We start from the raw sequence: 23,980 nt of genomic DNA on the forward strand, positions 1-23,980 counted from the left end.
ATGCTAGGAACTCCAGTTCTTACCTGGTCTTGGGTAGAGAGCAGTGTGAATAATGTTTCCAGTGCAGCTTTTCGTACAGAGGATATAGTATGATGCAAGAATGGCCATACACGTGGGACCAACACTGTGAGCGACTGCTGAATACTAGTACACGAAGGAGTGATGGAGAGGCAGCGAGAAGAGGTAAAAATGAAAACACAGTTAATTTTGTTTTATTCAGAAAAAAGAGGTTATTGCATATATAGGGTGATTTTAAGTGTAGGTTCACATTACTGTGACTTAAACATTTTATAAATAATTTGAGTCAGCGTAATTGCTTTTAATGAAAATACTGTTGGTTTTTTTTCCTTACATTATGAAGCACTAGTTGACTCAAGTATGCATTTTTACTGTGTTGCTTCCTAAATTATTCTTTTGTCTTTATTACTTTGGAATTTATTATTAGGTATTTATGAGTTAAGATCCAAGCTTGTTTTTATTTATTATGCATGAACTTGGACATCAACTGATACTACATGATGAATTACAGATGGGGTTGCTGGTGGCAGAACTGCATTTTCAATTTTGTATTTGTGCTAAAGCCAGCTTTGGCAGTGACAATCATTCAGAATGTGAAAGACAAGGTGTGTTAAGTGTAGTAGCTGTGAGTTTACCGTATGTACAATGAAAGAACATGCTAACATGCAAATCCTTCACTTTGACAATCCTGAATAGACAGTATCATAGATTTACCCAGGTTGGAAAAGACCTCAAAGATCATCAAGTGCAACCACAGCCTAACCACAGTACCCTAACTCTAACAACCCTCTGCTAAATCATATCCCTGAGCACCACAGAAGCTCAACACTGTCTTCAAGCTTAAAGAAGGATTTGTTTTCCTGTGCTAAGAAGCTAACAATTACTGCCTTTAGCAATTAAAACTTACATTTTGAAAAAAAAAAGGCGTTTTAAACAAAAACAAGGAGCAGATAAGAAATTGCAGAAAGGATCACCATATAATTGCAGCTAGTGCATTTTACAAAATGCCAAGTACAACCCAGTGGAGTTAGAAAAGCATATATAAACAACATCTACTACCTTTTAATTATTTTTGGGCCCACTACTAATGAAAGGAAACTAGAAACACTGTCCTAACTTTCCTTTTGAGGAAAAGGGAAGCAGTAAAATTAAAATACTGATTTAAATTACGTATCTCCTTGGCATGTGATTTGAGCACTATTTTGATTATTCCAATCTGAAAATAACTTGAGAGTTATATTGAATACTGAAACAACACAAATTAAAAAGTTACCTGCATTTGCGGACCTGAGGATAAGTCAGAAGAGAAGAAAGAAGGATCATGATGCTGTTTGTGGAAGCCGTCAAGTCATCCAACTCGAGGAGCGCATCCCATAATGTATTAAGAATGAAAGGAACCTATGACGAATAAGCAGAAAAGGTTATCAGACAAAAAGGAAAATATTCAGCTGCAAACTGTTACATGTTATTTTCTTTGCTCAGTGAAATTTTTGATCAGAACTGATGGAAAACAGCTCAGTTACCTTCTGAGACTGAAGGTGGACCAGGCTTTCCACTACTGGTACTAATGACGCTGCAGCAACAGCTCGGACGTCATCATCCAGATCTTGGAGACCTTCAACTATTGCAGGCAACACTTTAGGCAATAATGTATCGATCATGTCCTGCCAAAAAGAGTAAAAGCATTCTTACACTTAACAAACACAAACAAACAAACTACAAGTCCAATAAATATTAGAACGTACCATTCATTAAGTAAAACTTAGGTTATAAATTTTAACTTCAATTTAGCTCAGTTTTTGAATAAACAAAAACTCAATGTCTGCAGAATAGCAACAAGAACTAACTAAACCTCTTGTAGCACACAGCTCTGTAAACCTCACACATGGAAGTATCAAAGCTAAAAAGGTACAGCCTCTATTTATAAATTGTTCTGTGCAAGAAACTGTTAATGAGGTTACAGTTGTACAGTGACACTGCCGAGCACCTGCTGATTTCTGCAGCCTGGATAATAAAGTTGCAGTCATACATCTTAATACATTTGACCCTTGTGAGATGCAGCGCAAGCACGTTTGGTTTTCTCATACCCATCCCTTGTTCCTGCACATCCTCATCTTTCAGAAGATTCTTTCTGCTCCAAATCTCTCTACAATTTCTCACAAGAGTTATTACCTGACGCACTGCCAAAGCATACTTTATTCCTAGGAGTCCACCATGTCTCACTTCCCATTGCTCCTGTGTAAGCAGCTTCAGGAGAACATCTACAGTTTTATGAACTCCAGTCTCATTCATATGCTTCAGCACCACTCCCAATGTCTGAGCACAAGTTTCACGTACTGGTGCTACCACCTGGGTGATGAAAGAGGCATTTTGTTATGAAATCTGACTTACAAATTAAGTAGATTCTTAAGAGCAAGATTGTTATACAAGGTGAACTATGTTTATCTGCTACTTTGTAGTAAGAATCTGTGAGCAGTTAGAGCAAGCATGTGCAGTAGCAGTGTACCAAGTGTAGCGAATCTGCTGCAGTATCATCTCCTGCAGAAAACTGCTCCTGTTCACTCAGACAACTTACTTCGTCTGAAACAAAATCTCCAAATCTGTCTAATGCAAACACACAAAGAAGTCTAATAACCAAGTCTTCCAGCCACTCCTGATGTTGCTGAATCATCTGTAAAAAGAAAAAATGAATACCTGGTCTGTATTTATTCATAAAGGATTTTACACATGCTTGTATTTTCTAAATTTATATTTAAAAAGATATCACAATGCATGTTTAAATTGACTGAATGCAGTCATCTTGCACAATTAAGGCAGAACAGTCAGCACTGATTTAGCTCTGACATGGCTTATCACAAGCATCACAATGGTACACACAGTACTTTCATGAAAAGGCTGCAAAGCATCATGTGAAGTAGACAAGATGACTTTATTCCTATGCAACATGCAAAGTTAAGGTCACTCATAATCTATTGCAATTTGCATAGAACACATTAACGTTACTACGAGTTTGAAGAATATTTAGAAATAAACATGAACTATGATGCAGTGCACTTCTCAGTCAAGACTCCACCAGATTTAGGTCGTTATATCAAGCTTGTTTTAAGGTTCTGGCATCTTGTTAGAGGCCCAATAGCTTTGTAACTCTGAACTCCAGAGCAGAAACCCCGTAAAAGGAACGACTCGCTGCTACTCATATATCATCTTTCTCACCTTCACTGCTTGTCTACAAGATTACTACTTCTCTTACAAATTACCACCTTAATAAATCTTTGATCATACTGTGTCCATACTGCATGTGGAATGCACAGCAGCAACCTCCAAAGAACAAATACAACATGGAAGCAAGCAGCTTCTGCTTTCTCCGTACATAAAGTGTACATGAAGTATACTGAAATATACTGATCTACATATGATATATGTATCTCATCATTCTTCAGCACCCTCTAAGCCCAAGCTCTTTCTGCTGCTTTTACTGCACTATCAGTGTGAATGAGATTCACTATTAAGTCATTACTCTTAAGAAATTACTAAGTTTTCCTTTTAAATACACATGAAGTATGTAAACGCTTTTGTGCACAATGTTTAATCAGTTGATGTGGTGATTTGATCCAGATTTTTTTGAATAGAAAGGTCTCATGTTTTGTACCACCAATCTTCTGCAACACTTAAGTATTTTAAGAAGTCAGTTTACTAAATCTAATTCAAGAAAGCTACACATTAAATTTACATGACTGGAAACTCACCTCTTCTAATGAGCTATCTCCCATTTTACCACCACTTTTACCATGAGCTTTGAGTATCTCTCTCAGTCCAGTACCTGCACCATGTCGAACCTAGAAAAGTTAAATAAAACATCAGTTTTAGAAGATTTAGGAATAGAAGATTAAAACAACAAAAAACCACAAAAAACCCACAATGTAACTGGTTACACTAGGTAATGCAAACTTGTTCTTTCCCAAGTAGAGATATGTGCAATGCCATGGAGTTAGTGGTACTTCATAGACTTGTGGACAAGGGTAATATTTTATTAGATAAAATTAGATTGTTTTAGAACAGGGTAGCACTTATTAAATACTTGTCAGTTTTGGACAGAAGCAAATAAGAATTGTTTCTGCTTTCTATCAGAGAAGATGCAGTTATTATATTTGAACAAAATACCCAACAAGGCACTTGCCATTTAGTTTAACTTCACTATGTTATAAAACACTAGATTTCAGAGAAAGATCAACAATTGCAAATATAGCTGCCATGTATGAATCTCAGGTGCTATATAAAACACTCTGGCAGCTAGCATCTAGATCACTGCAGTTTTTGGCTTTGGGGGAAATGACCAGCACAAGGAGCTGCTCAGAGATAGACTACTTTTACTAAGTTTATAAGCTAAAGGAAAGCAGCGCTCTTAGTAGACTTTCTTATAAATTGAGGTTAGATCCTCAGTGGATATTTTGGGATCCACAAAAGAAATTTCTGAGAATTACTATTCAGCTTAGTTTATAAACCTACCTTGCTAAGCCAAATATTAAGAGAAAACAAATATGGCAAAGCAAATAATGAGCACGTATATGCGCTCACCAAATACAAAGAGTTGAATGTACGCAGAAAGAGGAAGAGTTTTGGAGATTACAGAATACCAGCAGAAAGGTATGCTATGGCAATACCTGTTTCTCATAGTTCTGATCCCTAGCTAGCTACAACTGGATAATCAAGAAAAGCCAGCATAGCAGCTGCACAAAACTTAGAAAAGCAAAAATTTGAGCCTGGTTTTCACTGAGAGGCCTTTACATAGGTTAGAGCAGAATCTACTGTGTTATTTTTATAAAGAGTACCTAATTGCTTGTTGATGGTTCATTTCACAGCAGTAACAACTAGAGCCAAGTGACTGGTAGATTCTCCAAGTTATCTGAGAATTTTACATGAAATATGACAAGAAACACGTACAGCACAGTGGCTGCTGGTTAAATCTGTAAGCCAGGAAAAAACAGCCAGAAAGCATAGTCTTAAAATCTTAAGTGTTCGTTATACACCAGTCACTGGTGTATACACTTGTTTATACTAGTTTTTACAAACCAAAAGAACACTTTCCTGGGAAGTTAACTTCTCAGCTTCTGATAATAAAGAACAGCAGCAAGAAAGAAACGTATCAAGGAAATACCAGTAGCAGGATTCAACACACCTGACTTCAGCTGCCTGTAATCTAGATAAGCAGTCTGAACAAGTCATCCAGACTGCCTACAGACATGGCAGGAATATGCCAGAGGGTGATTTAAAAACATGTATTTTGAGATAGCAGAACCTGTTCTCCCATTGAGAACATATAATAAAAATGAATCTGTACTGATCTACTTCCTTGTTTCAGGTCTGCACACCTCATATCAAATGTACTAAGAAGGCTATGACATTATCTGCATTTCAGAAAACAAGTAGACTTCGGTTTCAGCTGCAAACAGTCTGCCCTGAAATAAAATGAGGCTTATTAGTTTAGATACAGTGATGTGCCACATGGATGTAATTAACCTTTTTTTCAGGGCCCAAAATACTCATGCTGGCTGTGGATGATCTATCTCTGCTTTTCCAAGATTGAGGTCAACATGGGCAGAGCCAACTTGCTATTGGTGAACCTGTGGTACAGATAACACCTAAGTACATTACAGTTGGTGCTAACATTTAAACTTTCAAAAGAGTAATTTTCTTTTTACAAAACTGAGGTTAGTTCACAGTAGTTATTCCTATCTTCTGCTCAAGGAAGAAAACCCTTTGTCAGTTATTTCGTATTTTTGTTTGGAATTAACACGAAAGTTTGTGGAAAACAGTATAAGGATTGAGTAAATGCACGAGCATAACAACTTTGAATTTCGGAAATAAGCAGTGTCAAATATATAGTTTTTGTAGTTGGAATTTAATGTAATTCTTAAAAAAAAAAAAAAGAAGTGAATTGCTTTTCATAAATGAAGAGGACATTGATTTGTAGCCTATCCACTGTTAAAGTGATTTTTCCACTCTTCTAGATGAGAATTAGACAGATATGCTACTGTTGTCAGCAGCGTTTGCACAGTATTCCTCAAAGACTTGATAAGCCTGATTTAATTACTTTATATTATTTTGCTCAAATTTCAATACTTCCAAGATTCTCACTTCATTTCCCCTCTATGTCTCAAAAACACTTAAGAAATTCTGTAAAACTAGATTGGTCTCAACTACATAATCTGTATTTATGATTCATGTAAGTTTTGATACCAAGCAAAATGCTCAAGTCCTAAGCATAAACTTTCTATGTAAGTCTACCTCTTATTAAGCTTATATAGCTACACCATAGATATTGCATGCGTCTTACCTCCCAGGAAGGGTTAAACAGATCATTGCACACCTCTTCACAAAAACTTTCCAGAGGCCATTCATTTGCCTAAATTCATAATAAATAGATAAGTTAGCGATTCTTTAAATTTATGCCCTGTCTTTGAAAAGCAAAATAGGCAAATCCCAGTTTGAAATTAGATACTGTCATTGGATCAATTAATCAAGCAATAATCACCAACTTTTCAATATACATTCAGCATTACTGAAAATGAGAAGACATATCTGTTATTCTAGAATTTCTTATAAGGAGGCTGTCATGGCAGTAGAAAAAAAATTATGATACTAACATTAGGAAGTTTACACCATCATAACGACAAAGCAATTGAAAGTCTAGCAAACAGCAGCACCTCAATTTACAGTTGTCATTAAACTTTCATAAAAGCATTTTCCAATCACTGTTTTGCAAATAAGAATTCAATTACTAAGCTATGTTAGGAAAAACTTATTTTGAGTTTAATCAAGGTAAGGTCACTGCAAAATAAATATCTATGCAGTATTCGTATTCTGGTATAGCATTTCTTAAATTTTTTCAGCTTTTCATTCAATTGAAGCAAATGCATTTGCTACTAAATATAGAATCTAATTCTAAATTATGTCTAATTAAAGTAAGGCAAAGGTTAAATAAAGTGTACATGAATGTTTAGATCAAATTATGTATAGCTCAGTGTAATCTTTTATCTAAGCATGTAGCATTTGACAGTTTAATATCCAGGTCCAACACCTGTAATCCAACTATTCAGGTTCACCTGGGTCGCAAATTGATACAGATGGATTAAATGTGTTTTCCTCTCAATGCTATGTACAGCTTGAAGCCCAAACTAAGGGAAGCTGTCAATGTCATTCTTTCCTCTCACTCATAATCCTAAAATGACTTTATGATTAGTGAGCATAAATAATTTTTATTTTATATTACTCTGCTAAACAGCTGATCATTTTCACTAACAGAAGAACAGAGCATCATACCTCTTCTGAAGCATTTTCTACCGATGTTTTTGAGTCTGTGGCAGGTTGGTTGATGACAACATTTGTAACTTTCCTTCTCTTTTCTTCTGGTTCCCCATCAGTGCTATCATTGCTGAGAAGGAACAAATATAGGTTTATAGACTGAAAGTATGCTTTAGGAAAAGCAATTACTTCTACAACCGAAATCTCAGACACAGTCAAGTGTGGCAAGAATCTCAAGTGTAATGCCTTCTGAAACATGCAAAATACGTACGAAGTTGCAGTTAACAAAATTGAGCCAGGAGGCCAAATGAAAATCTTCCTCAGCTTTACCCAACAAATACAGAAATTCTTAAATAAACCAAGGAGAAATAATTATGTTTACTGCTCTTTATAAATACAGCAGGTACAACAACCTGTCACTAAACTCCAATTACAAGGAACGTACCATCATACACGGGAAAGTTATATCTAATATTTATGTTGCATTAATTCTTGTACTATTCTCAATATGCATTTAACAACAGGGATAAACCAGATGTTTTAGACTGCAGCATCCCCTTATAACAAGATTCCTTGAAAGCCAGGTTTTTAATAGTCGATCAGGAATAAGTACAGCAGCACCTTGCTTCCATCAGTAAAATTAGCATGTAAAAGTTTATGAGGCAAAGTCTGTAGGAAGTTTTTCAACAGATCAATCAAATTACAATTCAAGCCTAACAGAAAAAAAGAGCAAAATAGTTCACTGTTATACCTCTTCTCATTAGCTTCCACTGCATCTCTAGATCGTTGCTTTGCAAACAGCTTAGCCATTCTTTTCGCTTTATTCTTTTGTCTGCTGCTCATACCAGCTCTAAATTCTGAGTCAATTAACTCGGCAGCCTGAAGGGTCTGAAAGAGAAGCCATTCATTGTCAGCTCTTCTTACAACAAAGGTCCTGAAAAATCTCAAACCCACATTGTTCTTAACTTCCCCAACTCTCAGTTAACTGAAACTCAGAGCAGCAGTTTGACATTAAATAATACTAATGTGGAAGTATGGGGTTTAAGGGTTCAAGAAGCCAAAGCATACCATATTAGAAGTTGATCATGTTGAAAATATAAAAATGTTATAACCACAGAAGCAGAAATAAAGCAAACCCACTGTATTATTCTTTGTAGTGAAACAGCCCGAGGTTTTACCTACAGGTTGTTTGTTTACTAGTGAAACTGAAGAAGGAGAATAGTCCAGATCTTCATCATTGAACAGATCTTCGGTATTCATCCCAATTGCAGCACCCATATCTAAGCCAAGCTTCTTCTGTAACAGTTTCCTCTGTCGTGCTATCCGCTCTTTAGGATCAATTTCACCTTTAAAAAGTTTTTCAGAAAGGCAGATGTGTCAGATTTGCAACCAGATCTGTTAGTGAAGTCTTGTCAGTGAAACAGAATAAAAACAAAAGTCATAGAACTAATCTAAACTGTATGTAGACAATAAATGAATAAAATATTTTAAACCGAATCATACTGATTCCTAGGAAGAACTTTCTGGTGTTAAAGCTATAGAACTACTTCAAGTGATTTTTAAACAGAAAATAGCTCCCATAAAGTTCATTAAATTACATTTGGACAAAGGAAACAGCTTTTGGAAAACAAAAAAGATTTTTTTAGGACATTGCACTTTGAAAGAAATTAATGCTAAAATTCAGTCTAAATCCAGCAACTGATTTGAGAGCCTGCAGCGTGTTAATCAACATGTGCATCCATGTGGAATCTCGTTGTTCAGGGTTGTTTTTTCTTTTCTGCTTTGTTTGTTTGTTTCTCCAAAAGTTTTTCTTCTTTCTCCTGAAAGCAATGGACCCTGAAGCATACGCACGATGTTCCCTGGGTGCTGGAGTTTGTTGAAAAGACTAATCCTTAAGCTTCACCTGTCAAGCAAGGCTCACTTATAAACTTAACTGAATCTACCTCAAGAACACCCTAAATACTTGAATTACTTAACATCTAGAAGACTTTAGAATCCATGTAGAATAAGCTTGCCAAATAAGTTTGCCTTACATTCATTCACACTGACTACCTACTGTAGTAAGGAAAGCTACTACAAAACACAGAATAGAAAGCAACCTTTATAAATTACCCTATCAGTAAAAGCATTATCTAAAGCAATTTAAGAAGTCATTTTTAAAGACATTTTGTATCAATTTTTTATTTTTTTATTTTCAATACTATTTACAATGTCATGTGATTTTAAGGCAGCAGGATAAATAACATATGGACGAAAAACCAAAGCGTCCTAATTCCATCTGTTTGATTACTTAACAGGTAGGTACAGTGCACTGATCACAGCATGCACAGTAACTGACAGTGCTGCAGCCAGCATGTCTTCCTATCTATGGCACCATTTCAGGTGGTGCAGAAACTGGATTCTGGACTAGAAATAGAAAAGTACAGTAAAAATATATATGCGTATATATATTTTACAATAGTTTGGGTTGGAAGAGACCTTTAATCTTGTTCCAGCCCCCTGCTGTAGGCAGAGACACCTCCCTCTAGACCCAGTTGCTCAAAGCCCCATCCAGCCTGGCCCTGAATGCTTCCAGGAAGGGGACATTCACAACCTTGCTGGGCAACGTATAATACATAAACTAATTCTCAGCTAAAAAGCAGCAGAAAGTTGTCAGATGATTCACTTGAAACAAAAGGTTACACAAAGTTACTAAACACATTCCACATTTCTTACCTATACCTGATGGAAAAGCAGCAAGAAGATCTCTAAGAGAAGCCATAAGTTAACTGATACTAGATAACTTCACTTGCTGTTCCATACTCACTGCAGAAGATTATCATCCCTCTTTTCCATAAAAACACTGATGACTGTATAAGCATTTAAATGCCACAACAATATAAATCATAGGAAGATCTGGATCATACTAAGGTATTTAACAGTTCTGAAGTAGCATAATATGCACTGAATATTTTAAATGTTTGACTTTCTGACCTCAACAGTTTTTTGTGCAGTTTCTCTCCTATATTTCAAACCTTAATGCCTTTTGGTTAGCCACATCTTACAAGCTGTTTTAGCAAGGAACAATTGATCAGATCTCCTGAAACTCAAAAAAGAAAAAAAAAATTCTACAGAAATGCTAGGAATCCACTCTCCTCTCCCCACTACATTTACACTAATTTTAGTGACAGAAAACAATACACACACCCTCTATAAAAACACTCCAATTCAAGAAAGACAGTACAAACCAGTTATGTCAGAGCAGATTTTCTTCCTTGTATTTCACTAGCATTCTAAGAAACCATGGATGACTAGACTTGAAACACAGCTACATCAAACCTCTTCAGACCAAAGTTTTCTACTTTGGAAGTAAAATATAGAGATATACCTGATTTATCATCCTGGACTTCAAATTCTGCACCAGCAGATCCAAGCAGAGATGCACCATGTTTTAACAAGCGACATATATCAAATCTGTCAAAACGCAACCGATCTGTTGAAGGTGAATCTTCCATAGGACTTTCTGATCCCGGTTCTAAGCAAACATTGAAAATAACATTAAGGAAAACATGAAGATTGTTCTCAAAATCCTGGCAGAAGATAACGGTCAGAGAGAAAGACATAATTTCACTCTGCAGAGGAATCATCAGGCATACAGTATTTTCATTCACAAAACAAAGACTCCATTTCATAAAAAACAAATCTTACTGTTTGTTTCTCCCTTGGTAAGTTTAGCTTTTTTAAATCTTGATCAATGGCAGACACAAAATCTTCCATGCACACATAAGGCCACCGTCAATTCGAGCTGCACATGGCTCACACATAGTTCAGACCTAAGTACCATGCCAGCTCTGCCTCACATAACCAACAGCCAGGCACCTCTGATAAGAGGCCAGGAAAGCAGACAAACTGCAAATACTGTCCAGTTCAACAACGATAAGATGGTTGATCCTCACAAGGCTTCTTATCATTTCCTGGTCATGAATTCACTTCCAAAGTATTCCCTTGCCTCAATATTTCAGTACTCGTGTGTTTCATGGCTTTCAGTCATGCATAGTGTCCATTCATACATAGTCTGCTGTGCTCACATCCTGAATTGAACCAGCACTACAAATACCACTATTGCCTACAAGAAACACAGCTTTTATTTTCATAATTTGTCTCATGCTTACTTATGAAAGTTTGTTCATTTACAGTAGAATAAATCTGATTGCATATTGAGCACCATACAAAATGAGTAATACCTACATTTCTTCAGACCTGAAGAGGGAGATAACATTTCATTATACATATACATGGCAGAGTCTATAAATAAAGCTACTCAATATACAGATATATCAGGAAAGAGTCAGCATAGCTCCTGAAAAAAACCTCTCATTAACATGATTATCAACATCCTTAAAGAGCTCTAACATGCAGATAGAGGAGGTCTATTAAGAAATTCAAAACTGCTTGACAAGTTTTCATACTGAAAGTTGAAGGAACTAGGCTCCTACAGAACTGGATGAAGCCTCCTTTTACATACTGAAAGCTAGTTAAAGAAAGGTTAAAGCTGAATGTTGGAACCAATTTGTGTGTCTTTGACAACAGGACCGAGATTTCATTATGCACTACTCTCCCATCATGTATGTGACATTAAGCAGTTCTGGGTAACCAAATGTCACAGTAGTACTATGAAATCCTAGAAGGACTCTTAAGAACAACAAGATGGCAGATAAAGTGCAACACTGAGAACTTAAGCTGTGTCTATACGGCACTGATGTGAGAACTGGTAGTTAACAGTGAATGAAGATTTTGAAGGCATTTCAGTTAGATTTCTGTAATTACCAGCTTATGAGGCAGCAACAGAACAGCCAGAACAGCCAACTGGGCACTCGGCTTCATCAGGAAGGACACTAAAAACATGATGAAGCACATCATTCTGCCACTACATATAAATACCAGTAGTCTAAAGAAGCAAATATACTATGGGCAGGTATGTGCATCTCAAGGAGAACACAAGTGAGAAAAAGCACCGAAAAGAACCAATAAAGCTGTCCAAAAGATAGAGCAGCTGTCTTTTGAGGAGAACCTGAGGAGGAGGCAACATTTCAAGGTGAAAAGGAATATGTTGAATGGGTGCAAATATAGCAAACATTTATAAAAATAACAAAGGCAGCGAATAAAGCTTAGCAGTAATGGAACAAGGAGGCACTGAATGCAACTAGTGTGAGAGCACCTCAAAGCAGATATGAATTCTGTTACAACAAAAGCAACATCACAACAACTCCAGATACAGAGAGCACAGATGGCAGCAAGCTGCCACGTCACCTCTCAGAAAGGTTTTTTCAGAAACTGCAAAATATGACAAAATCGACCTGTTAAAAGTTTCCCTGTTTCACCAGTTATTATTCCTCTTAATCATACAGAGTCAAGCATTTTGAGGGTACAGAGCAGAAGCAAAGGTCATGCACAGTGTTGTAAGTGAATACGAACATCTCGAGCTAAAGAGGTTACCACAGTCCATGAACATAAAACAAAAAAGCAGGTTCATTTTAAACAGCACAGCTGCCTTAAGACTTTTCATATCACAGTCAGTTTGCATCAGATAAACAACGTACTATTCTATATAATTCATTTAAGAAGCACCTTGCTTTAATCTCGGAGTTGGATTCCATTCAGGTACATTTTTCACTATTGCTTCAACAGCCTGGCCAGCTGCAATACGGGTGTCCCAATTTGTACTTCTTAAGTACACTAACACCTTTAAAGAGAAATTAACAAATAAATTAAATTTTGTTAAAAAGAACCATACTTTTAGAGCATCTATCAGTTATTACAGTCTGTTTAACACTTTTACTGCTGTGGATCAAGACAAGATTCAAAAAGAATTAAAACAAAGGACAAAAAACAAACAAACCAAAAAACCACCAAGCAAACCATAAGCGACCTTTGCTGCTTAGCAGAACCCACGGCATAGCCAGGCCTTAAGAACTTGCAGGTTACATTTAGTTGATCAGCCAAAGTTAACAATGCTTTATACAATGTAGATTTCACTTTATACAATGTACCTCCAGGTACCAAACAAGGCTTGAATTTTTTTTTTCTTTCTAAAACTGTTCCAAAAAGAACAACAGGCTTCAAAATTTTACCCAAGAAGGCCAAAATGGATCACTAGCAACAACATCTGCTCCTCTAAACTGATTTCCCTTCATGCCTCAAATCTGGAAGAAGTATTCTTTCACTGGAAGTGGTTTGATATTCATGATTCCCTGACCGTTCTGGTGGCATCATAAATTGTGGTGAGAGCACCTGTTCGATAAAAGCAGAACTGAGGCCGTGCAGCCATCTCCAGCTGTCAGGTACAAAACTATTTTTGGTGTTTTTACTGGACTTGGCCAGACTACAGTCTCAAACTAATGGAAACCTGTTTCCATTTTCCAGCCTATGTAAAGACATGCAGCTTCCTATAATTTCAATCCTGTACCACACAAGCAACACTTTTAAAAGCGGCAGTGAAACATTTAAAAGGCAGTAGAGATCTGGATTTTCTGTAGAAGAAAATCTGAACTTACAGCAAACACTGAATACCAATACTGTGTGCAAAGTGAAACCTGACTTATGCAACCCTCACAGAAGCTACCAAAACAGCACGCCTTTAAAGACCCAGACTCTTAATTTTCTTCTTTTTTCAGAGAGCTCCACAAAAATGCTGTATTTTCAGCTGCCTCTATCCACAGAAACTACAGCCCAGAAGAGTCATTCTATTCTATTTCAGTCCTGACAGCAGTATCAGAAAACAAAAAAACAGAAAGACAAAAAGCCCTAAGATGCTTACTTTAGATAAGAGATTGTTCAGTTCATGAGGGTGCAGTTTCACTACTTCCCCGAGTTGCTGTGCAGCTGCTTTTCTTGTTACTGGTGTTGTACCGGTGTCCAGTAAAATAAAGAGACGATCAAGCCTGAATGATTGACAAAAAATGAAACCGTTACACTATTCATAGCACAGTTGACCATTTCTATTTATATTCCCCCAGATTTTCCAGTTTATCAAACGCAAATAGAAGTGTTTGCCTGCCAACTGACAGACTGACAAATGTACTTATGCCTAATTCTAACTGTACTTGCTCCAAAAGCATATGTAGCCTGGTAGGAAAAAAATAAATAAGGGAAGAACTTTTAGAAACTTTAGCTCTAAAAAGTCCACAAGTTACAAGAAGAAAATGAAATAGGTTCCTTCTTATGACACAGAACACTTTTAATTTTGCAGGACTTGTCTTGTTAGGTTGTAAGCAATCTTCTGCAATTTCTGTCAGACAGAGAAAGCGAAGGCTCCATCATTCACACTGTGAATTATCATTTATTTTGAATACTGACATCTATCGTCATACTCTGCTTTTTCAGGGCACCTGAAATTTTTAATTTTCACCTATTTTCCCTCTATTACCTGGAACACACAAGATCTAACCTGTTCTTGTATTTACAGCTTCAAAATACTCTGATACCTCTGGCCCTCCCATGAAATATGGGAACCAGCTTTGTTTTCACAGTAACTCTGTATTAGTGAGAGAGACCCCAAACATCTACTCTTAAAATAATTATTATAATTCTCTTTACAGAATGCTGAGATCCATGAAGCAGTGTGCAGTATGAGGTCTCTACTGAATGCAAGTCTTGCTGCGGCACAATCAGAATTTACCTTTAAGAACAGAAAGGACATCATAAGAATTCTGTTCAAATATCACACCTCTACAAAGCTGGAATTTACACAGCAGTGAAGCTCATCTACATCCGCCTGATGAAATAAGGCTACAGGTAACCTGACAACTCCCCTTCCTCAAACACATACCCCAGGTTTTAGCAAATACAGGAAAAGGATGAATGTAATGCATGATAGATTGTTCCTACTAATTACATTTTAGCAGAATTGCTTTTAACATTATTTCTAATAATAACTTTTTAAAAAGTCTGTACATCACTGCATTTTTTTTCTTTTACACACTTGAAATGTATCTATTCCTGAGAATACAATTTGATGCAGCAGAACAGCAACGCTACAGGCAAAAATGACCCAGCAATATAACAGTCCCAAAACCTGTGTGTCGTAACAACCAGAGATACTGAACTAGGTATTTATTACAGAAAAGGTATTTTCCAACTCAAATTATTTCAAATCATTTTAGTATTTTAGGCACACTTTTGGCATGTGTGAACTTTGAAATAATTTGCTTCCTACTACCATAATAGACAAGCCCATTTCACTTTCTGTAGATAAAACTGAAGTTTCAATTGCTGTCTTTTGCCAGTTAGTCAGTTGTTTTAATGCTACATGAAATCAAAATCTAAACATTTCCAAACCAGTGGATTTGTGCTATTACACAGTCAAAGATGAAAACAAAAGCTTTAGAAATCTGAGTCTTCCAAATCACTTGTAGCACACTAGTCAGAAATAACACATCCTCAAGAACTTCATTATTTACTGGTATTTTCTTTCTTTAATGTGCTTGACAGTAACAACCCAATCTAGATGATCTGTATTATTCACTGCAAAACATGACACCTTGCAGAGGAACCACAGCTTGCTCTAGGTTGCTTCTGCTCTCTCATGCTTATACTCACTCACTTTTTCATCTTCAGCATTCCATGCTCAAGAACTTTACCATTTAGTGCCACCCACTCCTTCAACTATCTGATATCTTTATTCATCTCCACATTCAAGCAGAATGTGCAAACTTAGACCACTTCCTCAGCAAACAACTCTTCACATCTCAAGAGAAAATGACTGATGGCCAAATCTCAGAAAAGCTCGAGCTTAATACCAGTTTTAGTTATACAACTAGACAGCCTAAGCCCCATAACTTTTGTGGTGGTATTACCTTTTTAACTGCAGCAGACTACATTTGTAATCTGTGATTTTAAAATGTAATAAGTTTAATTTACATACAAAGTTCAAACAAAGCTGCTAAGCATATGGAAGTTGCAAGCCAACAACTACATCTCATCAAGAGGACAACAATACGTGAACCTCGGTGAACTCATGAGCTCATTAGAAAGGAGGCAAACATCTTTTTGCACTCAAATGAGAAATCTGAGATTTTTCTTACCACCACTTAAATGTATCAGCAAGACACTGATTGGAATGGAAATTCAAAGCTTTATTAACAGTATTACATTCAAATATCGCTTTCTTCTTAGAAATACAACATGATCTTTCACACTGACACAGAGTTCATCACAAATATTTCTGACACAGAGACATCAGCCCAACTGCTTAAGAACAGGCATCTAGTTGCATCTGGGACGCTTCTAAATGAGTCATGCACACGGGGTTAGCAGGCAAGATGTAAGGGAACCCTTGCCATTCTGAAGTGGCAACGATACATTGACACTAGACATCTAGATTAGGCAAATGAATCCTCCCCACAGAAATACTCTAAGTAATCAAAGCCAGAACTATCCAATAGAACACACTAGCTTTAATAAAAGTTGAAATCTCACTTCCAGGATAGAGCCATCCAAGAGCGATACTCAAGAATAACCAGCAGGGCAGCAATCAACTGGGAATAACCATCTCACATTGGACCAGACTCTTCCACTTCTTAGCAACAGTTCTCCAACAGTTTACCGAACAATCCCAAAGGTACTCTAAGAATCCTAAAGGAACTCTAAGAGTACACAGTCTCATTTGCAATACCATTCACCAGAATAGCAAGTTGGCTGGTATTAAAGATGAATTTCCCCTTTATCAACACAGACACACAGGATGATTACAAATTTGAGCTCAGTCCAATTAACTGAAGAGGGTTTTGTGAACAGAAGTACAGAGAAACTTCATAACTAACTCCCATATCACTAAATGTAACAAGCCTTTTGCCCTTCAAGTCTATTATTGCAGCAAAGCCTACAAATAACCACAACAACTACCTCAGGGGCACTCAGCAGGTAGCATGGTCATTCTGTGACCTAGACACTGTTTTCTGTGAATCTGAAAGTCTGTCAGCTGTTGAGCTACTAGGAAGCTAAAAGCAGGACAGTTAATGACCAGGTATCAACATTATCCCAAAACTTCTCCCAAAAATAATTATGCAGCTGAATTGAGGAAGGATCCTGCTCAGCCCAGGTTAAACGTTCTGACGTTCCATGAGCACCCTGTCTGATCAGATGTGGAAACTTGAAATTTATTAGCCTCAGATGAGATTGGACTTGGAACAGACAGCAAATTGATCACTGCTACCAATTAAGCCATTGGTTTGAACTCTGCATCCATTTCGTGCCAGTGCAATTACCATGCAGGGTGCAATCACTGACATGGCCAAGTGGTACAGACAGCTTGTATCTATCCTAGCGAGTCTCCAACCCACAGAAATCATGTGACTGTACAAAAACCCTTGAAGGGTGATCTCTGGAATGCTCTACTTGGAGATCCTTGCAAGACTGCTAGTTGGCACCCACTAGAAAAGGAATACTTCCACAAGTTTCCAGTTTCCACACTTCAGGACCCAGAAACTTCCCAGGCATTATTTCATAGCGTGCAAGTAGCCCCAAATCTAGAAAACTTAAACTAAAATTTAGACTTGACAAGGGTTTGACACTCATTGCATAGTTCAACTTAAGCTGTAATGCAGACACTTGAGTTCTTTCTGTTGTTCTAATCATCAGAGCTTTCTTTTATCATTTTGTTCCAGCTCAGTCTATTTCGTGGCTCAAAAACCTCATGTCACTGTTAAAGCACATATAAACGGTTAGACAGTCAAGCAAACAACTTCCAGTATAGGCAGCAAGAAGGAGAAAATAACCAGCGAATAGATTTCAGAACAAAGAAACGGGAGGATACATATAAAAAATGAACTGTAAATAGTTATGAAGGTAGGGATGCAGACAGCAGAAATCCTCATTTCCTACAGAGCATTGAAAGGGACACCTAAATGAAACGAGAGCTCCATCATCACACTGGTCACAGTATTATGCACTGCATAGAGAGGTCAACCAAACGTGGAAGTTACTGATTTCTTACAGAATGTATATTTGATATAACAGATGAACCAGCCTTAGGTTATACAAGCTTTATTTGTTAGCCATTACATACATACCACATCCAAACTCAATACATACGGCCACTTACATTACAAAAACACCAAGAAATGAACACAGGAAATCAGAAAGATATTCAAAACAATACAAGGTGTGCATTACCAAATGACAAAGAGAGTAAGAAATGGGTAACATTCCTTCGCTAAGCATTTGTTTTAACTGCTGGAATGGGTTAGAATTCTTATCAGAGTGCAATGTTTGGTTTCTGCTTTCATGTCAGTCTGTTATGTCTCTGAGAAATTCTACAGCCCTGTCTCATCTGGGCAGTAGTGCACATGGCACCTCTGCTCACTCTCATGATGGCACAGATGCTCCCTCCCACAAACAACAGCAGGAAGCAGATCCACACAGGGCTGCTAGTCCCCATTAACACAAGCAGAAGTGCGCTATTTTTCCTCTCCTTTCAGCCAGAACTCCAGTAATTGCACCAGGTTATGCACCTGCTTATCCTGGTAATTAGGAGGGGAGAAGGTATGATGCAAACAGCAGAAATTCTGAATGTAACTATTCATTTTCCTTTAAGTAGCAATGAAAACACACTTCCTGTTAAGCACAGTTCTTGGTTTTCATGCACAAAGTAACGGCTTCCAAATGACCAAAAAACAAAGTCCTTTCTCTGGGAAAAGTCTGTGATAAGCCCAAAAGAACACTTTCAAAAGGTACACAGGATTACTGGATAATTTTGTTGTCTTGTAAGCAATTCTGTCCCCTAGTTATGTGCTATTAAACTTCAAATTCTAGGTAACTAATAACATCACTCAAAGCAGCCTCAATTAGTTGTTAGGAAGACACTGCCCAACAGTTCAATAGCCAGGACAATAGATGGGGTCTGTGCATTTTCCAGTGGCTTTATTACTACAGCCTTCTGACTTTTTTTTTTTTTTAATTGAAAACTAACTTTCAAGTCAACATACTTTCAGTTATACACAAATCCAAGCAAACTGAGGCCCTGAAAACTCCAAAAACCAGGACTACAATCATCTGGACCAAACACAGAATGGCTTGCAACAGCAAGCTGTCATGCTCCCCCTTACTTGCCTAGAAAGCGTCTTGAAATTACTCTGAAAAGAGTCTTTAAGATGGTACATCAGGGTGAACTTAAGGGTATACCTTTTGATTTTATATTGTTTACCCTTAATGCATCTTACCAGCTTCATGCATTTAAGACTTTTTTTTTCTGAGACAGCCCTCAGAAGTATGAGTAGCGCTGAAATGATGATACATGAGCTGCCTTTAAACAAATCAAAGAAACTGAAAAGCTGGATGTTGAGAGGTACCAGCAGCACTTTATCTACATCTACTGAAGCTCAACCACCGAGTAACCCAGGATTATTGTTGTTGTTGCTGTTCTTCCCCACAGAATAGCAGTGTTCATTTTTCACCTGAAGTATCTCAAAAGCTTCTTCACGAGGCACTGTGTTTATTCAGCAACACTTCACAGGAATTGAGAAGAAGCAAAACTTTTCACTTCCTTTTTTTTTTTTTTCTTCTTTTTTTTTTTTTTTCCTCCTTTCTCAGTTCCACTGTTAAGATCTTTTTATTAGTTATGCAAACTTTATCCTAATTCATTTACACTTTGAGACAGGAAAAGGGAGCAAATGTCTGCACAAAGTGGCTTGTGTGTAGAAAGAACATCACCCACTCACACACACTGCCAGAGAGGATGGGGCTCATTTGTCTTTTCAGCATAAAACTACCAAAGGGATGAAGATACATAAAAACACTGCATCTGTTCTGCTTTTAAGTGTATTTTCTAGCATATCTCAGAATCAGAGTAGATCTTCAGTTCAGGTAACAGCAGACTGACAAAACAAGTGCGTTTATATAGGGAGAGAATGCAGATGAAAATGTCACCAACTATTTTATCGGTGGATCACAAGTGAGTGATATTTTCTGCTTGTAAGATGACCTTATTAACAGCACAACTAGACTGAACATTTGCAGTTTTGAGGTATTTCAAAGCATTCCCCAGATTTATGTAGATCACCCAGACTAAGGATTTAAATTTCCAGTTCACTAAACAGCAGAAACTGAACCTGACTACAAAAAAAACACTTGATAATTTGTTTTGAAGATGTTAAAACATTCCTCCCTCCTCTCCATTTTTTTTAAAATGAGGTGTCAATACAGAAGTTACCCTCCTGAAGTTTTCATGTTGATGTCTGGCATACACTCAGATCTACAGTCTTTAGAGAAGGATTAACTCCTCCTTCACTCCCCACAGCTGCACAGTTAGAATCACTCAAAGAAAGATGTCGGCCCTTTAAAACACACAGGGATAGGTACCTGGAGGAAAAATCCAATCTCTACAATTAAATGGAGCTAGTAGAGAAACTGGAACCACACCCTTACAGAAAGGTGGTTACGAAGCACACTACAAATCTGAACAAAAAAGAAAGAATTTTAGAAATCCACTGTTCTGAAATAAAAGGTGAATATAAGAATTGTCAAATTTACGAAAGCAACTGAGACTCCAATATCAGGTGCGCTTGTCAAACGCTGCCATGTAACGAGCAGGTTTTGATGTATCTTAGTCTGAGATAGCAGGCACACAGTACTGTACCTGAACATCAGAGAAACTCAGGGGTTCCTCAGGAATCATCGAGGTGCTACAGCATTCCAATGACTAACTCTTTCACGTGATTTGTACATGGAATTGAAACAGTTCTATTCAAACTCATAGGTATCAAAGCACTTTTATTACAGCTCAACACTTCATGTTCACTTGTGTCTCATTTTGATCTTAAGACCATACACTGAAGCAACGCATCACATGACATTATTAACACATCAACTTCTTTAGTACTTCCCAGGGAGGTTTAAGAACAAACCCTATCCAAACCAGAAATTAGTTTTCGTATCAGCTACCAACCAAACAGATGTTACACAAATCTTTGCCCATTTCACTGCTGTTTTTCACTGGAGCAGTGTCATTTTACAGAAATACAGAGGCACTGTTACCTGGGTTCATTACTCATCTTTGCATCTGACACAGCCTCAGCATACAAACTTTTCAGTTCAATCCTGGCATTCCAGTTAGCCCCCATATCTTACATATCTCAGCACAGTCACTTAAGCTGACTGCCCCTTACCTAATGAAACTGTAATATTAGTCTATTTTAAATGACTGCTTATAGCGTTAGATCACATAGTAGCCTTGTTACAGCAATCTCTCTCTACTTCCAGGTTCTTATGGAAAACATTACAAGAAGTTCCCCAGTACCGAAAAGGCTGATAGAGATGTAAGTAGAAAAAACAGAAGGGGTTACTCTGTAGAAACTACTAAGCCCAAACTAATGCACCTGCTACTGAAGCCTTAAAAGTCACGATGCTACTGAAAAGTTTGATTTATAACACATTTAATTTATAAACACATACACCTTTACTGTGCTACTGTACCCTTCTTCAAGCACAGCTTCAGAAATAGAATTGATGTTTGTTACAGTACCTCAGAAGTACAGACATATTACCAGCATGTGACTTTGGTCTAATCTATTACAAGGTTAATTTGGATTTATGTTTCCTTTCAACTGTTCAGTTTGGAAGCTTAACGCGTCCATTTCACACACACAGAGGGGGGAAAAAATGGCAGGAATTTGGGCTCAGCAGTTTTAACAGAACAGCTCTATTAAGACATACCTCTATATCAGTGAGCAACTTTAAGAGCTGGCACACCCCAGCGCACATGTGTGTAAGCAGATACTGCCCTACATCTTGAGGCTGAGCCAGAACACACTAATCACTTCACCCCATGAAGCCCCTTTCATTTCGGCTACTTTACAGCCAGGGGCTCAGAACACAGAACGCTTTACCCCCAGTTTCCGAGACTCGGCAGTCACCCCTGCTCCCCCCGCTCCCGCCCCACCGGAGACCCGGCCCGGCCGGATAAAAGGAGCCGGGGCAGAGCCCTGAGCCTGAAGGAAGGGAGCGGGGGGGGGGGGGGGGGCCGGTTTCCCTGCGCTGTGCGCGGGACGCTCCCAGCCGTGGAGCACCCCCAGCCCCGAGCCTAACGGGGCGGCCCCGCGACGTCTCAGCGGCTCAGAGGGAAGCGGGGACAGCGGGCAGCCCTCCTTAACGTACCCCCCCCCACCCCCTCGTCCCCCGGCCCGGGCACGCGAGCGCCGCGGCGCCCAGGCCTCCTTCTACCGCCATTCCCGGCTCCTACCGACCTGGAGACGGCCATAGCCGCCCGGAGCGGGGCCCGGCGAGAGGCGAGCGGCCGGACGGAGGGCGGGGGGCCGGCGCCGCGGTGGCAGGGGAGCAGGCTCGGGGCCTAGCTGCGGCCTCTCGTGCGCCGCGCCCGGCCTCGGCCCCGCCGGGGATCCGCGGGCGGCGGCTGAGTGCGGCTGTGGTCGGTAGCGGCCGGGGGCTCGTTCCGCCCGGAAAGGCGGCGGCAGCGCGGGCGGCAGCGGCGCGCAGCCCTCGGAGCGCGAGTTAAAGCATCAATTCCCCCATCGCCGGGGCGAAGCCCAATGCCTGGTTTTATACGAGCAGCCATCTTGTATTTATTCCCTTCCTCCATGATAGCCGCTTCCTGATTGGCAAGAGCGCCCGGCCGCAGCCAATGGAGAGAGCGCTTCCAAGAGCGGGGAGGGCGGGCGCACGCAGCGGCAGGGCCGAGCAGGGCCGGCCATGGAGCGCGCCGAGCCGGCCGGGAGCGGGGCCATGGGCTGCGTCGGGCTGCGCCATCCGCACCGGGGGGAGGGGGAGCGCGAGGGACAGCGCTGCGGGAACCGGCCCAGAGGAGCGAAGAGAGGCGCGGGAACGGTGCGGACGCGCGTTTCCGCCATGACCCGCCGAATGGCGGCGCGTCTCCGCCACAGCGACGGGGGAGGGCGGCGGGACAACGTGGAGCTGACGCTGCGGCCCCGCTCGTTGCGGTGCTTCGTCCCGCGCCTTCACCCGACGCGGCGCTGCCCACAGTCCCGCCCGGACTGCAACTCCCGGCGTGCAGCGCGCCTGGCACCGCGCCTGCGCGGCACGAGCTGGTGGGGCGGGCTGCGGAGCGGCCATGCTGCCCCCGCGGCGGGACCGGACGGGACGGGCGTTCGGTTAGAGCTGGACGCCGAGTTGGTGCCGGGAGCCGCCATCGTCCCGTCCGGCAGTTTCCCAGCCGTTGTTTTGGTCACAGCGGTTCTAATCGACACCGACCCCAGCGCGGCCCGGTCACGGCGACGCTCCCGCGCTCTGCCGTGCCCCGAGGCGCTGAGGGCCCCGCGCCGGGACGGCCGCAGAACTGAGCGGGCTGTGTCGTCACCTCAGGATCCGGGGGGAGAAAAATCGGGCAGAGGAAGAGTTTTGGAATTAATTTGCATTAATGAGCCGGGACGTAAATAGAGCTGGCACACGTCAACTTTCATGTGATTAATTGAAAGCACAATCACAGATTTTTTTTTTTTCCCTATGAGTTATTCATAAACTTGCATAAATGCATTAATTTGCTTAGTGACATAGGGTGAAGTCTTCGTCTGCAGTCCCCTGAGGCATACATAGCCCAACGAGCCCTCAGAGAGACATTTCTACTCATTCCCAGCCTTACTGAGGAGGAGTTTGCCTTTTCCATTGCCCAGCACGGAATGATATCTCAGTAACTTGCACATCCCACTCAGGC

At 39.7% G+C, this 23,980-nt stretch overlaps 1 protein-coding gene and 1 long non-coding RNA gene across 3 annotated transcripts in view; one reads left to right on the forward strand and one right to left on the reverse strand.

The window, feature by feature from the left end:
• BTAF1 (B-TFIID TATA-box binding protein associated factor 1) overlaps positions 1-22,909 on the reverse strand; it is a 42,275-nt gene extending 19,366 nt beyond the window's left edge. Inside the window, exons 1-14 of one of the 2 annotated variants that reach the window (XM_015867123.2) lie at positions 22,539-22,909; positions 14,117-14,240; positions 12,928-13,042; positions 10,688-10,834; positions 8,503-8,666; positions 8,072-8,208; positions 7,339-7,450; positions 6,353-6,421; positions 3,765-3,854; positions 2,594-2,689; positions 2,191-2,367; positions 1,542-1,682; positions 1,292-1,416; positions 24-144 (exon numbers count right to left, since the gene is read on the reverse strand). In XM_015867123.2, the coding sequence (XP_015722609.2) occupies positions 24-144; positions 1,292-1,416; positions 1,542-1,682; positions 2,191-2,367; positions 2,594-2,689; positions 3,765-3,854; positions 6,353-6,421; positions 7,339-7,450; positions 8,072-8,208; positions 8,503-8,666; positions 10,688-10,834; positions 12,928-13,042; positions 14,117-14,240; positions 22,539-22,552 (1,632 nt within the window). In that variant the 5' untranslated portion in view covers positions 22,553-22,909. Of the gene's footprint in view, positions 1-23; positions 145-1,291; positions 1,417-1,541; positions 1,683-2,190; positions 2,368-2,593; positions 2,690-3,764; positions 3,855-6,352; positions 6,422-7,338; positions 7,451-8,071; positions 8,209-8,502; positions 8,667-10,687; positions 10,835-12,927; positions 13,043-14,116; positions 14,241-16,776; positions 16,809-22,538 lie in introns of those variants that run through there. The other variant, XM_015867122.3, reaches the window with a different exon arrangement.
• On the forward strand, positions 74-22,184 carry LOC107316048 (uncharacterized). Its single transcript, XR_001556154.3, has 3 exons — positions 74-183; positions 14,898-15,093; positions 21,556-22,184. It is a non-coding gene; the product is annotated as an uncharacterized LOC107316048 (long non-coding RNA).
• Positions 22,910-23,980: the final 1,071 nt, after the last annotated feature.

Source organism: Coturnix japonica, chromosome 8 (genome assembly GCF_054131305.1).
Source record: "Coturnix japonica strain WE chromosome 8, WE-NBRP24, whole genome shotgun sequence".
In the NCBI taxonomy this organism is placed as follows: domain Eukaryota; kingdom Metazoa; phylum Chordata; class Aves; order Galliformes; family Phasianidae; genus Coturnix; species Coturnix japonica.